This window comes from Geotrypetes seraphini, chromosome 2, assembly GCF_902459505.1.
Source record: "Geotrypetes seraphini chromosome 2, aGeoSer1.1, whole genome shotgun sequence".
Taxonomy (NCBI): Eukaryota; Metazoa; Chordata; class Amphibia; order Gymnophiona; family Dermophiidae; genus Geotrypetes; species Geotrypetes seraphini.
Genome location: NC_047085.1, coordinates 418525968 through 418543177, shown reverse-complemented (window position 1 = coordinate 418543177; position 17210 = coordinate 418525968). Strand labels below are relative to the sequence as shown.

Below are 17210 nucleotides of genomic sequence, written 5' to 3'. Positions count from 1 at the left end.
CAGTGGCTTTCTCCCCTCCCAGCAACTCTCCTTACTTGCCAGCAGGCCTTTCGGGTCCTTTGTTGGGTCGCACCACCTCTGAGGAAAGCGGAAGTTGCATCATCAGAGGCGGCCGCGACTCAGCAAAAGCCCCAAGGCTACCTTCCTGAATCGCTGCACTGATAAGTAAGGAGAGCAAGCATGCTGTCGGAGGCTCCCCATGACTACAGCTCGTTGATCTTGCCGGTCCTTCGCGGACCGGCAGGAAATTAGAGATATTGATCTTGCTGGTCCTATGCGGACCGGCAGGAATTTTCTGCAGACCGGCACTAGTCCGCGGACCGGCGGTTGAAGAACAGTGCTTTAGATGGCAGTCAGCCCTTGGAAGTTGGAGAGTATTTTATCTATGTTCCTCCTTTAGGCAGGAGGAGTTTCTGAGCTCCCTTGAAGTTTTGCCGGCTATTTGCAGCTGATATTGTCATGTTACTCCTTTCTTAACAAATTTGTGTGCTATGATTAAGCTCTGAATTGCACCACCGGTGAAAGTTTTTCTTTTACTGCATGACGCCTGTGCATCACTGATTTATGAGCATACAGAAGTTCTAAAGGGACTTATAAAGTGATTTGAAATGATTCTTTGTTTCTGGTGGGTTTTAGAGTAAATACTAGTGCTGCCCGATTCAGGAAAAAAAAATTTTGATTCGATTCAGCCTATTGAATTGGTTGTTCGATTAGATTCGATTTTCCTGCCCAATTGGGTGTTTTGGTTTTTTTTCTTCAAACATCCTGGTGGGTTTATTTTATAGCCTCTTCACCCCCTTTGCCTTCTCCTAACCGCACTGGTGCTGTGATGTAAACAAAATAAACAAACAAAAAATACTTTTCCTCTCTCTGTTAAATCCTAGCTCACGTTTGCGGTCTAACACCAGCTCTTGCAGGATACACGTTTCAAATCTGACATATTGTAATCACAAAACAGAAAATAAAATTATTTTTTCTACCTTTTGTTGTCTGGTCATTATTCAAATCTTGTTGGTCCCAGGCTCTGGTTGTCTTCTGATAACTTGCTTGCCAGGGTCTCCTTATTTCTTCTTTTTCTGTGCTAACCATCCATCTGACATCTCGGTTCTCCCCTTCCATTTCCCTTCCCTCCCCTCCCCCGGAGGTCTAGCATCTTTCCTTTTTTTCGTCTCCATCCACAGATTCACCTTTTCTCAACTACCCTTTCATCCAGAATCTCTCCCTCCTTTTCCACCACCCCAGGGTCTACCATCTCTTCCTTTCTTTTCCCAACTAGCCTCCTATCCAGTATCTCTATCCCCCCTCCACACCATCCCTTGTGTCCAACTTCTCTCCCTTTCTGTTCCTTTCTTCCTTAAATCCCATTGTCCATCATCTCTCTCCCTCTTCTCTATTTTCAGACCCATTATTTCTTCCCCCCCAAAGTCCGGCATATGCACGTCATTTTGCACCCCCCTTCCCCTCCCTCCCTCCGTGTACTTCTACACCAGGTCTGTCCTCCCCTGAAGAACTGCATCTCCCCCTGAAGGCCAGCACCCCACCCCTAAAGGCCTGCCTGTCCCCCCCTGAAGGCCTGTGCCACCATCCCTGAAGGCCTGTTTCCCCCTTGAAGGTTTCCCCCCCCCTTAAAGGCCTGCCCCCCCCTTAAAGGCCTGCATCCCATCCCTGAAGGCCTGCCTGTCCCCCTTGAAAGCCTGTCTCCCCCTTGAAGGCCTGTCTCCCCCCCCTAAAGGCCTGCATCCCACCCCTGAAGGCCTGCCTGCCTGTCCCCCCTGAAGGCCTGTCACCCTCCACCCCGAAGAACTGCTCACCCCCCCCCCCCCCGGAAGGCCTGCGTGTTCCTCCTGGCCTTCCACTGGTGTCTGGCTTCCCCTCCTGGCCTCCCTGCATCGTTTACCTTTGAGAAGCAGCCTGCAGACAAGATCGCGATGCCAATGATCTTTGCACTGCTTCTGAGCTGTTTCCTCTACCTTGGTTCCGCCCCTCCTCTGACGTCAGAGGCAGGACCGCGACAGACGAAACAGCTCAGAAGCAGTGCAAAGATCACTGGCATCGCGATCTTGTCTGCAGGCTCCTCCTCAAAGGTAAATGGTGCGTGGAGGCCAGGAGGGGAAGCAGGAGGCAAGGGGGGAAGCCGAACACCGGGGGTGGGGGGAAACGGACGCCGGAGGGGAAACTGACGCCAGGGGGGGAAGCCAGACAGCAGCACTTCCCGACTAACCCTACCCCCTCGCCTTCTAAAGCAGGTGCAACAGCGGCCATTCAGCAAGAGCAGCGCTGTCGCTCCTGCTTTAGGGGGCGAGGGGGGAGCGTCAGCCGAATCGGGAACCGATATTTGTTTGTTTTGAATCGATTTGAATCAGTTCACCCAAAGTGAATCAGTGAACCGATTAGAATCGGGCAGCACTAGTAAATACATTCATCTTTGGCATCATCTTTTAACATTCAACTTTTTTCTGTTTTTCTGCTTTCTTTTCGAAATCTACTTTTTCATGTCTTCCCTTCCCTTCCTATCTCTCTTTTTTCTCATGGTCTGGCATCTCTCTCTCCTTCCCTCCCCCTTTCTGTGGTATGACATCTCTCTCCTTCCCTCCCCCTCCCCTGTGGTCTGACATCTCTTCCTCCCCTCCCCTCCTTCCCTTCCATTCGTCTGACATTTCTCCCTCCTTTCATCACCCTTCTCTGGATGTGGCATTTCTCCCTTTCTTGAATCATCTCTTTCCCCCCCCCCAGTGTTACTCTCTCCATCCATGTGCACATCCTCCCTTTTTCTTCAGTTCCCCTTCCCTCCCCCTCCATCCATGTGCATTTCCTCTCTGTCCATATGCAGTATATCTAATGTGACCATTTGTCCCGTTTTCAATGGGACCATCCCATTTTTAGGGAGCCTGTCCCGTTGTTCGCAGCTTCGGGACACCAAAATGTCCAGTTATCAAGGGTCCGACGCCGAAATGTCCCGTTTTCAGGGGTCCAACCCCCCTACCCCGGAACCTTTTTTTAAATCCCGACAGCTGCCTCCTGATGTCTTCAGGCAGAGCGGTGTGCCTACCTGGTTCCGCACCGCTCACTGAATGGCTGCCATTAGTTCTCGCAAATCCTGCGAGAACTGACTGCAGCCATTCAGTGAGCAGCGTGAGACCAGGCAGGCTCGCGAAAAGCTTGCACCTGTCTTGTGCGCTGCTCTGCCGCTGCCGGAACACATCAGGATAAGAGGCAGCCATCGGGATTTAAAAAAAGGTACCGGGGGTGGGGGGTGTCCAAGGTACTGGGGGAGGCGGGGTGGGGTCCTGTCCTGTTCCGGGGAAAAAATAATAAATGGTCACGCTAGCCATATCCCCTCTCTACGCCTCCATCCAGGTTCAGCATTTCTCCTCTTTTCCCTGCACTACTCTCTCCTCTCCCATTCACCCATCCAGCCTTACCAAGCTTACTATATAGCCTTATAGCAGGACATGTTTATCCATAGAAACAGAGAAACATGTCAGATAAAGGCCAAATGGCCCATCCAGTCTGCCCATCCACAGCATCCACTATCTCCTTTCCCTAAAAAATCCCATGTGCCTATCCAATTCTTTCTTGACTTAAAACAAAGCGTTTGTCTCCATCACCTCTACTGGGTGACTTTTTCATGCATCTACCACCCTTTCTGTAAAAAAGTATTTCCTGAGGGGGTGTAGCCATGCAGTGAGCAGGGAAGCTGTGTTTTTCCTGAGCTCCATAGCTGTCTCTCATAACTGCCTATTTTGAGCGATCTTCTGCTACAGATATCGACCCGACTTCAGATCTATTGGAGCTGCTTACTCTTATGGACAAGTTTGTCCACAAAAACGGATCCAGTATGGCCACTAAAAGTGGAAAAAAGGAAGAGACCCGCAGTAAGGCCCAGGCATCTGCTGAAGGGAAAATGACGGGCACGGCTGAGGAACCGGATACAATCAGCGACACGGTGGTGAAATTAACGGAGGCTGTGGTTCTAGCACTCGGATCATGGCTGGATAGAGTGAACGAGACTTTATCCACTACAGTGAACGAGTTTACTGCCCGGATGGCTGAGGTGGAACATTGGGTGAGCTCCGCGGAAGACTCCTTGACTACTGTGCAGGCAGAGCTTGCAACGTTACAGCGCAAACTTTCTACATGTGAGGACAAACTCGAGGATTTCGAGAACCGCTCTCGACGGAATAATCTTCACCTTGTGGGTATCCCCGAGGGTGTACCGGACGCTACTCTTGCTGCAGTTTTGGAGAAGTGGCTTGATACTGCCACTCTGGGCCCTTTGCGGATCGAGCGGGCTCATGGGCTGGGCAAGAAACAGGAAGGAGTTGTTCGGCTGTGCATTGTGATCCTGTGCCTTCTCAATTTCGCTATAAAAGATCAGCTTATGAAATCTTATCGGAAGCGGAAGGATCTTACTTTCCAGAATCAGAAGATTCTTATTTTTCAGGATTACTCTGCTCAGGTGGCCTCTCTCCTGCGGGGATTTTCGCCAGTATGCAAGCAGCTGATGGAAAAGAATGTGCATTTTACCTTGCAATTTCCGGCTAAACTACGAGTGCTCTACAATGGCCAACCTCATGTGTTTGACACGTGTGAAGCAGCTTAAGCTCAAATATGACAATGGTTTCCTATCCAGGGTGGACCGGCCTGATGTGTCCTTATCTGAGAAGACTCCTTTGCTGCTGGTCGGGGGTTATTTGATCCCTTTATTTTGTAGACTCTCTCTCTCTGATGAGAGGTGTTCCGGAGTCTCTGAGGCCTATCTGTGCTTTGACTATGGATACGCCTCTGTTTTGGTTTTATTGACACCTTGTGTGAGCCTTCTTGTTTCAAGGCCCTGGACTCGATGTTCTGTTTATTGTTCTCTTTCTGTTAATTTTTATTTGGTTCAGGGGAGGGAAACTACTGGCATGTGGGCACCCCTGGATAGTATGGTTGGAGAGTACGAGGGGGAGAGAGATTAGGTGTGGTTGGGGGAGAGGGGCTGGAAGGGTGGGGGTGGGTGGTGTGTGGGGTGGGGAGTGGATGTGCATGTACTTTGGGTGAGTGAGAGTGTGCGGTGTGACTGCCGGGGTGAGGGCTGGGTGCCCTGGCAGTGGCTTCTGAGTGTTCTGCATATACCTCTAAGAGAGGCCTTTGAGGTGTGTCCTGGAATGTATCGGGGATAAATTCTCCGGTTAAAAGAACTAAGATCCTTCAGTGTTTGGCCCGACATAGGGCTGACATTGTAGGTCTGCAGGAGACTAAACTCTCTGCGTCTGAGCATGATAAGCTGAAACGTTCCTGGGTTGGGCAATGTTATCATGCCTCCTCGTCCAGAGCTAAGGCAGGGGTGGCTCTCCTTATCCATAAATCTATTCCGTCTCATATGACTAAGGTTATCTCTGACCCTGAGGGGAGATATGCAGTGGTTCAGGGTACATTATACCAGAAGAAGGTGCTCTTGGCATCTGTCTATGCCCCTAATGCTGCTCAGTGTTCCTTTTTGAAAAGGCTCTTGGGCATTCTTCTTTCTCTGCAGGATGTATCCTTGGATCCATATGATTCTTTTGGGGGATTTAACTCAGTTATGGTCCCAGGTATGGATAGCATAGGGGGGGGGGGGCCTCGCGCATCTCCCCTAGGTCTAATAATGGCTTACCTGCTTTTTTGCAGGCTCTCGACCTGGTGGACATGTGGCGTACATTGCATCCCGGAGACCGAGATTTCACTCATACTTCAAGGGCACATCTTACTTCCTCGAGGATTGATTATATTTTTCTCTCTAGCTCTTCTTTTCAATATGTTTCTGGGGCAACTATTGGTGTTTTGGCTGTCTCTGATCATGCGTCCATATGGTTGGATTTAATGGTGGGAGGTGGGGCAGCTGATGGTGGAGGTAGATGGAGGTTCCCTGTAGCTCTCTATCATGACCCTGGTTTTACATCTTTTCTTGTGCAGCAATGGCAGGATTATGTTTCCTTTAACAAGGGGCATATTGAGGAGGGTTACATGTAGTTCTTCACTTCCTCCTTCTTTCCACTTTTGGAGAGAGGGACCACATCTGCCCTTCTCCAATTCTCCGGTACCATTCCCAACTCTAGAAAAGCATTGAAAGATCAGCCAGCGGAGCTGTCAGACCTTCTCTCAGTACCCTTGGATGTACACCAACCAGGCCCATGCAAGCAATGCTGCTGCTCGGCCAAAGCTTCCCTCTGATGTGAACCAACCAGGTAGAAACAGGAAGCTGCGTCAGAGGGGAAGCTTTGGGTTTAGCTCTGCCCGTTGCTGCTGGGAGAGGGGGGGGGGGCATTGACATTTGAAAAAATAATTGGAAAGGTGAGTAGTTTGTTTGCCCTCCTTCAGTGGGCCCCCCTGACAATTTCAGGCCCTAGGCAAGTGCCTACCCTTTAATCCGGCCCTGGCCTCAGGGGCATGTAGCTCTGATAACAAAATCATATATACAGTATATAAAATTAAAATTACCTGCATAACTTAATTAAAAAATATTTAGTATAAACTCATCTAAATATATCCATACCTATTAATGGATGGCTTACCTAGCTGGGATAAGAAACAGCTTCCACCAACAATTGCATCCAGCTGGTGTGATAAAAACAGCTTACTCCACTAGCTGGGAAAAGGAACAGCTGGTGTAAGAAGAACAGTTAACTCCAACACCGGAAAACCATTAAAAGAAATAAAAGTAAAGGGTTGCACCACTTAAAGCAAGTAAAACCAAGTAAAAAAGTGTGCTAAATAAAAACAAAACGCTTCTACAGGAGTAGACAAAGATAAAAACTGAATTGAAGCTGCATAAGTAAAAACCAGATTGCAGATGTCTTCCAAATCCACAATAAGAAACTCTAAAACAAGGTTTACTCAGAGTATCCTGGGCTGAATGCAATTGTGGTGGCAATTGGTTCGATTTTTGAACCACTTTTGATCTTCATGGATAAATTTCTCAGACCCCTCATCACAAAAATCCCTTCATATACAAGGGGTTCTGTACATGTTCTTACAATTCTGAAAGATCTGAAGTTTGTTGAAGACATCTATTTTGTTAACATGGATATTGAATCACTATATATGAACTTCTCACAGGATCAAGTGATTAATGTAATAAGAAAAGCATAAACAGCAGAAAACACATATTCTTGTGTTCTACATTGGATTTTTTGTTAGATTGTTTGCCTTGTTGTTTCCTTACTAATATATATTGTGCTGAGATGATAAATAAATTAAATTAAATAACACAACACAGAATAGCAGGGCAAAGAAAGCTGAATTTTAGGTTTATTGTTTTATACTCTTCCATACCCCACAAAAGTGGTATCAGTAGCACAGATCCATCTATATTCCAAGAAGTGGTAGAGATGCAGAAAATAAAGGATGGATGGGTGAATGGATGAACATTCCTGAAGTGCTCCTTAGCCTGTCAGGTTTTCAGTGTATCCACCTGGAATATTCATGAGAGATTTGCATGTAGTGGAGGCAACGAGTACTCATAATGAATATCATGAGAAGAGGGCACTCCAGCAATGACTTAAGAAACATATCTGTATTTGTGGGTAGAAGGTGAAAGTACAATTTAGTCAGTAAGGGGATAATGATATATCAGAAGGTAAATGGGCCAACTAAGAAAAATGATAGAGAGAATTTTTATATGATAAAATACAGCTTTGAATATTTACTGTTCTGTGCTAAAGTCCCATTTGTCTGATAATCTTTGCAGAACAAATGAAAATAATGCAAATTTTTCTTCTTTAAAAATTGAAAACACACAAAAATGTGGTACCTGTTAAGTCTTCCTCAAGTTCACGGAAATTTTGTGGTGTATTTCTTCTAAGACAAATTCCATTGTCTGCTTTCTCATTCTAGGTTTGGCTCCAATGAGCTGAAACAACAGTTCCTTGTACCAACCATTGCTGGAGATTTAGTGGCTTGTTTGGGAGTTAGTGAAGCTAAAGCAGGATCAGATGTTGCAAGTAATTAAATTATATATAACAAAGATGAAAATTTGGGATGATACAATAATTCATCTAGATAGGAAATATGGAAGTACTGATTTATACTCTCAAATGTTTGACTGTGGACACCTGAATTAAAAAGAATGTACTGTTAAAAATTATTATTGAATGTATTGACAGCTTCCTAATTACACTGATATATCAATTAAGCTTGGATTTAAAACCTTTAAGATATATAAAATGTTATTCTCAGAAGTAGATCTCCTTGAAGCAGAGCCAAGAATCTCCTAAACTCTCCCAAACATTCGATAGCATAATGAAAAATATTGGAAGACTACAAACATTAAACTACTTGAGCAACTCAAATATTTTGCAGATCAAAAGGTCTATATCAACTGTGGGGGCAATTGTTGCCAAACTAGTTACAGAAGACTTTAACATATATGCACAAATAAATGAAGGAATGTAAGATGCAAATTAGGTTTTAGCAAGCATGCAAGAAATAACATGACATGCTTCTTCTCTATTCACTATTTTGCATGTGTTTGATAAGCTCTGTAAGTTAGCTCAGACTGTGTTGCCTAGAACCTTGCAAAGTAAAGTTAAAGAATGCAAGAGATGTGGTTGCTGACATAGGAGATGGTAAAGAGGGAAAAGCGAGATAGGAGACTAGAGAGGACAACCAGGGAAGAGGGGAAGGAGGTAGAGGAGACAGGACAAGGAGATGGAAGTGCAAGAGGAGAGAAGAATAGATACAGAGAAAGAGGCCAGAGAATGCTTATGGGACACAAACTGCAATATAGAGCTAGGAGGCAGCCCATTATCCTATGCTGCTCATCCTTGCTAGCACAAATAATATATAGTATAGTATATAGTAATAATGTATATAGTATCAAAGTGACTTCATGACCCTGGGACAGATAGTGAAGCAGTTAGGTGCACAGGCGGTGTTTTCATTGTTCTTTCCTGTCTTGGATAAAGGACAAAAGAGAGAGACTCAAATCCTAGAGCTGAATGCATGGCTGCATGGATGGTGTCGGCATGAACACTTTGGTTTCCTAGACCATGGAATGATTTTCTAAAACCCGCTCAGCAGAGATGGTGTTCATCTATCAAAGAAAGAACAAAGTTTCATTAGTAACAGACTGACTAAAGTACTAAAGAGGGCTTTAAACTAAATTTGCTGTGGATAGGTGAAAAATGTCCCAAGGTAATTAATAACTCTTAGGAATATGACATCAACTACTTTTATTGAAAGAATGGGCAAAAGCGAGTAGGAATCCTGCTCCAACACATCACTAGACCACCAGGAAATCATGGTAGGCTGGGGGGTGGGGTATTTACTGTTGCTTGGGAACCTGCAATCAAACTGCATCAAGCAAAATGTAAACAAACAAACCAAAAAAAAAGTAATAATAATAATTGCATCGCTGTGGGCTGGAGATTCACAGAATCTCTTAAAGGCCCTGACTGCATGCCACTGTTTGACAGGGATCGTTGAACAAATTAAGTTGTGTGTGCAAATTGGCTGTATATGCAGATTTGCACACACAGTTTATGGTGCTGTATACAGAATTTGGGGGTACATATGTTATTTCTAATCCCATCCAAGGTATGAATACCAACTCTAAATATGGCTTAAATTTTTGTATTGTAAAACAATTTGCATGCTTGTAGCTGTGGTGAGGAGGAAACAATGTTTAAAACTGGTAATCTACCTGGATAGACTGCTATTCTGCCTAGTTAGAATTCTATCTACTTAGCACTCAGAAAGACATAGCATATAGCCTTTGTACCTGTTTGGGCTAGCATGCACTGTTGATGCACAAGCAACCGTAACAAGGGGTTAATTTTTTTTTTTTAAATAAAAATGCCCACCCAGAGGGCTTGCAGGGGCACATGGGGCAGATGTCCTGGGCCTGTTGTTTTATTGGGTTTTTTTATTTGTGCTGGGGCCTTGGTGTGGCCCAGAGTCATCTTCGGGGTCTTGTCTGCCATTGCCTCGGTGCAGGAACCGATGGCAGGAGCAGCGATCCACCAGCTACGCAGCACTTTAAAAAAAAAAAAAAAATTGCAGACTGGCTGCTGAACAGAAGAAGAAAGCAGGGCCGTTGGACAGCATGTTCCTGGTGGTCATAGCATGGATTTTTTTTTTTGTGCCGGCCGGCAGGATACAACGGGAGAACCTGCTGTGTCAGGCACATGCACAGTAGGCTGTGCATGCACTGAAATAAACAGTCCAGGAGCACAACCGGATCAATATATGGGGCCATGAAGAGCAGAAATAGGCCCAGGTGGAGGCAGGAAAGGTGCCGGTGGTGACCGTGATCTGCCAGGGATCTAGTGAGGTAGGTGGCCAGGTCCCAGCAGAGTAAAGGTAGACCAGGGGGCTGGATGGGCGTATGTGGCTCATGGGGCACCCGCCCACAACATAAAGGTCAGGGAAGAGCAGAAGGGAGCCCCAGAAAAGCTGCAGAGGTGGCATTTTTATTGTAGGGACCCTGGCAAGGGAAAAGCCAGGGTCCAGAGGATAGTCGTGGTGGCCCAAATGGTCACAGGTAATATGAGAGGCTGCAGTTTGGGGGCCCCGAAGACCCTGCCCCCAAAATACTAATTCTAATACAATTTTTCCATTAATTTTGAATATATACACACAATATAATCTTATTAACTACACATAATGGTTAACCACAAAATTAAACTACACAAAGCACACTGTATGCTTCCCAACATTCATTCCTACCAGAACACAGATAACCCCTATGCAAATATGGGACCACAAATTAAAAGTACTAATATATACAAACGAAACCTTAAGATTCAAGACTGCATGCAGTATAACCCCGGAGAAATACAAGAAACAAATGCATTTTTTCTTGAACAATGCAAAATATAGACAGCAGAAATTCTCAAAATTGACACAATTCAATCACTAAATTGAAAATAAAATCATTTCCTCTACCTTTGTTGTCTTGTGATTTTGTTTTTTTCAAACAATCTTTTCCCAGTCTCTGGCTGCACTTCCTTCTGTCTGTGCTCTTAACTGTGTATCCAGGGCCACCTTATTCATTTGCTGTTTTTCTCTCCTTCACTTTCTTTCATACATCCATCTTTGATCCACTTGAGGGGGCAATACTTTCAAAATAGAATAAAACACAAAAGACCCCCCTCTCTTCAATACTGGGCAAGTTTCTCAAATAATATCATCATGTAACATTTAAAGGCTTTAAAATATTTAAATGTGCTCATAAGCTCTTCAGCAAGACACAACAGCGGTACAACGTCGCTGGAAAGGTGCTTGAATTTTAATCATAACACATTGCATGGAGCAAGGAATCTTGCTTCTGAAGTGGCAAATGTTATGGCTCTACAAAAACTGTTTAACAGTAGATCACTTATCTGAAAAGGTCAGTTCACGGCCATAACATTTGCCACTCCAGTAGAAGCAAGATTCCTTGCTCCGTGCAATGTGTTATGATTAAAATTCAAGCACCTTTCCAGCGACGTTGTACTGCTGTTGTGACGCCTTGCTGATGATACATCCATCTTTAGCATTAACTTTTAACATTCAACTTTCTTCCATTTTTCTGCTTTCTTCTCAAAATCTATACTTTTCAATGTCTTCCCTTCCCATCTATCCATGTGTACCATCTCTTTCTTCTCCCCTATACCCATCTATCCATAAGAAGCGTTTCTTCTTATCTCTTCCCTGCCGCACCCATTTGCTGTGCACCATCTCATCCCTGTCCCATGGTCAGGCAACTTTGTCTTCCCCCTCCCCCCCATATGATCTGGCATCTTTATCCTCTCCTTCCCATAGCCTGGAATATCTCTGCTTTCCCATGGTCTGGCATCTCTTTCTCCTTCCCTCCCTCTTTCCGAAGTCCAACATCTATGGGCCATTTGGCCTTTATCTTCCGTCATGTTTCTATGGCACGTGGGCTCTCTGAGAGAGAAAGAGATAATGGTTACTGCGGATGGGCAAACTAGATGGGCCATTTGGCTATTATCTGCCATCATGCTTCTATGTTTCTCCTTTTCTCCTCTCCTTCTTGCAGTCTGGCATTTCTCCCCTCCTTCCTTTCCATTCCATTGTCTGGCATCTCTCTCCCCCCCTTCCCATTCCAGTGGTCTGACATCTCTCTCTTGCCTCCTTTCATTACCCTTCTCTAGAATGTGACATCTCTCCCCTCTTTGAGTAATCTCTCCTCCCTTCCATTGTAACACTTCCGGGGCAGGGCAACGGCGGTAGGCTGGCTTTGCATCAGTTACCCAAAGATTAAAAATTTCAGCGGCGGGGAGAAGGTAGATGGGGGAGTCGAGACTCAAGGAGGTTCCTGGAGAGTGTAGTGTCAGGCACACAGTCACCAAGGGCTGCATAAAATTGCCAGGCGGGCCTTGTGTTTGACACATGTGCTCTAACATAGTTTTCCAATGCACTAAAAAAAGTGATCACTTTGTCAATTCAAAAAAAGCGAGTGGAATATTGCTACTCCTTGGGTTTTGGCTAGGTACTAGTGACCTGGATTGGCCACCGTGAGAACGGGCTACTGGACTTGATGGACCATTGGTCTGACCCAGTAAGGCTATTCTTATGTTCTTATGTCACTTACCTATCTGACTTTTTTTTGGGGTGGCACAGATGTGCATGTTACACATGCACAATATCAACCCCATTAGAAAAAAAAAAGTACCCCCGATACGTGTTCATTGAAGTTGGAACAGGATGGAAGCTCAGTCTGTCCCGCTCATAGGCCTGCCAGTCTAGAATGGCGGGCCTTTCCCATATGATGCACACTGAGGGGCCCAAGGCCCCTGATTGGCTCAGATGCCTAAGGCCCCTCACCTTGGGAGCCAATCAAGGCCTTAAGCTCCTCCTTCTCTATCTTGGAATACAAGGGGGAGGAGCCTAAGGACTTGATTGGCTTGACTGAGCCTTACTCAGTCCACTATTTGGCTAAACTTCATCTGGGACTATTCAAATATTCATAGATCACCAAATCTTCCCAGCATATCAAGACATAAACATTCATAGTACTATCTTGTAGACAACTGAATATTTTTCTAAAGTGTGTAGAATCCTCAGAGGGCTCACTTTCCTTTATTTAGAGTTCATAGAAGGATAATACGAGCCAATATCTTCAACGGATCCTTTTTTTTGTATATTTTTCTTCTTATATATAAGTGCAAATGTAGCAGTTTTTTGTGCAAACTTAGCAGTAATAAATAGAAGATGCATAAGAACTTATCTTATTCTTAAAGTGCATTGCGGGAGCGCCTCCACCGACATGACATGTTTCAAAATTTTCTTCAGGGTCGAGGCTCCTAGCCCAACATTAGCAGGCAGTTCTCATGTTGCGTTCCAGTGAATTTCATTCAGAATGCACATTATGAACGTTTGTCTTGATATACTGGGAAGATTTGGTAATTTATGAATATTTGACTGAGCCTTAGGCATCTGAGCCAATCAGGGCCTTAGGTCCCTCCCCATGCATCCCTCCTGCCATTTTGCAGCTGGGGGGGGAAGGTGGCATGGCAGGAGGCAGTGGGCATCCTTCCTGCCATTTTTGCAGCAGGGGAGGGAGATGAATGGCAGGAGGGAATGGCTATCCCTCCTGCCGATTTTCGCTAGTGCAGGCCCAGTGCCGCGTTCATCATGGGGAGGACCATCATCGGTGGGGGGGAGGGTTTTGTTTTTGTTTTTAATGGGGCAGATATTGTGCATGTGTAACAAGCATAGCATCTGTTCCCATTAAAATTTAAAAAAAAAAAGGGTTTCCTATCCCAAACAGCTGAGTGGTAGGAAGCTGCTTTCAGGGCTTCCCCTACCGGCTTTGCACATGTGTGAGAGTTACTCTCACAACAATCAATCAAACGGCAGAGTCAGGGATTATGATGAACATCAGTATGAATCATTTGCATGCAAACAATTTTAATGCATCAATAGCTCTTTCTGAATCTGCAAAAAAAATCAGATCGGTGCAGACCCACATCGTCTTACTGATCATCTTAGTGCATCTAGGCTTTAGTTACCTGGCTAAATCATTTTAAAGTTTTCTGCATACAAAATGGCCCTGTGGCAATTTATTTGAATTAAAAACACTCTGGTGTGACCATTAGGCAGGATGGATAAAAACCTATAGAATCTTCTCTGCTTTACAGTATTCAAAGCATGCCAGATTACTGAGGCATATGTACTAAATGTTTGTTCCCATTTTCTGTCTATGATAAAATGCTTAGTAAAGAAGGCTTTAATTTATACATCACTTTGCATAATCATTTCATTGTTCCTAATCTATATTCAAAAAATTATATATTCGTATCCATAGATATTCATACGACAGCAGTAAGGAAGGGTGATGACTATGTCATAAATGGAGACAAAATGTGGATTACGAATGGATGTCAAGCCGATTGGATGTGCCTCTTGGCTAACACGAGTGATGCAGCGCCTCACAAAAACAAGTCCCTGATATGTATGCCAATGAAACTGCCTGGTGAGAACTGAGATTGTCTAATAATACTAAACAGAAAAATTCTTTTAAATGCACTTGAAGAATAGAATTACACATTTGGGGGCTAATTCTATAAAGCGTCACTTAGTTTTAGGCAGCAGGCTGGTGCGCAAATGACAGTATCTTAGTCATTTACACACATTAATCTGAATGCTAGGGTCTTGTATCTGAACTAGGTAGTTGCTTGTAGAAAACTGTCAATCCTGCTCCTGTGCTCTCAAAGAACTGCTCCTGCGCTCTGTTTCTTTTCTACAAGCAAGTTGCTCAGAAATGGTTTTGATCTGCTCTGCAGTTTTATTATTTCTGGGCATTTTTTCGCAGTGCCCTTTGGAAACTTGGTACCCAGAGGTTTCCACTTTGTGGGACCTCTGCCTGGGAAAAGATGCAGACTTTCACACCAGATGTCTGCTGCTAGCAGGATCAGCCCTTTGAGACACCTAGCTAGCCAGCCTGTTTTTATACTTTTTGAGCTCAGGGGGCATTCCTAATCATCTAGTCAGGAGCTTGAGCGCAGGCTGTTTGGCTCCTTCCTGACTCAGCCAGGACTAACAGTGAGCTGGCTGCGTACTACTTCCCCCTTTTGCAACGCGGTTTTCTGCTGGTTGAGATGGTCCGACTGGCAGCCTGAAGACCAGGTTGTCCAACAATCTGTGAGGCAGATTTATTTTCCCTTGATTCCAGCTGAAATCCTTTCTTTAAGCGAGCAGGTACTACATGGCACAGTGAGTAAATATTGAAGCCTATGGGGAAAATCAGGGGAGGGTCCCTAAAAGTTAAATTTGAGGGTTGCTGATCTTGGACCCCCAGGTCTCCCACCTCTAAAACCCCTTTCCCTGTGATTTTTTTTTTCCCCCCTCAGGGAGGTTTCCATTGGCCATTTTTGGCACAATTTTTTTGGCATAGCTATCTTGAATTTTAAACAATCTTTTTTGCTTTGCCTTCATCTGCCTCAAAACCTCTCAATTTTGCTCAAAATTGACTGGGATGGACTCCTCAGGCCTTTTTACTCCTATTTCATGCTAGGTTTGCACTGGATGGCCGGCCAAGGAACATCCGTGTTCCGTGTGCAACGGAGCATGTGGGAGAAGGATGGGAGCCTTGAACTCAACCTCCTCCGAGTCCTCCAGGGCTGGGGATCTTCTAGAGGTGCATCCCCAGGAGAAGAGATCCTTTTCAGAACCCTCTGAATCTGGATTGGCAAAACGCAGTCGTGTGGGGACAGCGGAACCTAGGAGGACCCTGCAGCTTCACTCTGAATTTTGTGAGCCTATGTGGAATGCTTATTTGAACTTCCAAGCCGCGCACCAGTGGCTGTTACCAGTGCAGGGATTCTCCTCTTGACAAGTACCCCAGCTAGGCAAGGACGCAAACTTGGACCAGGAGATTCAGCCTGTCATGGGAGGATGTCAGGTCCAATTCCATGCAACTTTTATCCCAGGTTGAAGTCTCCTTGGCAGAGTCTGCTTCCATGCAGGAGGACAGAGGTTAAGAGGTGGTGGTGACCAATGTTCCCTCTAAGGATTGATGAGGTGTGTGCAAAAAAAAATATGCATGAGCGACAAGTTACATATTCCACAAATTTATGAGCAGGCACAGAGGACGCATTTGTAAACAAATGTAGTTTATCCTTGTACTCCTTATGTATTTTTAATCATCTATTGATATGTTTGTATGTTTATTGTTCAAATGGTTTTATTTATTTCCCAAAATTTATTTTTGTTATACACATTGAAAATATTTGATATTGCGTTTAAATCAAAATCTCAATAAACTTGAAATGAGTGCCCATGAGATTGTGGGAGGGTTAAATACTCAAAACTTAGAAGAATAACAATTTACTTAAAGTTTTTGCTTCTCCAGCTTTCTGGTATCTTTACATAATGCAGTGGTGTACCTAGCATATGTAACACCCGGGGCCCATCATTTTTTGGCACCCCCCCCCCCCATCTGTACGAAAAACATGATTTTTAGTAACAAGCCACACGTCACACGTCACCTAGGAAAAGGCAGCATCTTACATATTGCAGTGAACAGTACATCAATACACCCATTGTAAAACTAAACAAGCCAGACCAACACAGATCAATCCTACACCGTCAATCCTAACAGAAAACTATGTCTTTCGAACACACAGAACACACCTTCGCCTAGTATGGAATATGTAATCACAAACTAACCCCTCCCATAGACAAAGGTTAAATTGAACCAGCAAGAAGCTGGACTCTGCATACAATGCTTCACAGAAACAGTGACACATGTCTCCTAAAGCAATAAATAAATAGAAATTTTTTTCTACCTTTGTCTTCTGTGGTTTCTGCTTTCCTCATCTTCTTGTAACTCTCTTCCTTCCATCCACTGTCTGCCGTCTCTTTTCCCCTATATGGCATCTTCTCTCCTTCTATGCCCCTTCCAGAAACTGTATGCCTCCCCCTTCCATCTCTCCTTTCACCCCCATTGGTCTGGCATCTCTCTCCTCTCCTTCCCTCTCCCACACCTCTCCTCTGCAATCCCTTTCCCTTTTTTCCCTCATTTCCCTTTTCAATTTATTTTCTGCATCTGTCTAGATTATGTTCTTACTACTCTCTCATCAATGTTCTTTTTTACTGTCTACCTAAAGCTTGCCACCTCTTTCCCTCACCCCTCCAGTGTTTCCCTAACTCAATCCTTTTCTCCCCATCATGTGTCCTCCTTTTATTTATCCCCTCCTTCCATCATATACCCTCTTTCTCCAACCCTTCCATCTAGTACC

At 44.7% G+C, this 17210-nt stretch overlaps 1 protein-coding gene across 1 annotated transcript in view; it reads left to right on the top strand.

Annotated features, from left to right (window-relative positions):
- LOC117354147 (probable acyl-CoA dehydrogenase 6) overlaps positions 1-17210 on the top strand; it is a 202360-nt gene that overhangs the window by 139811 nt on the left and 45339 nt on the right. Inside the window, exons 4-5 of the mRNA XM_033931107.1 lie at positions 7858-7964; positions 14276-14443. Of these exons, the coding sequence (XP_033786998.1) occupies positions 7858-7964; positions 14276-14443 (275 nt within the window). The remainder of the gene's footprint in view (positions 1-7857; positions 7965-14275; positions 14444-17210) is intronic.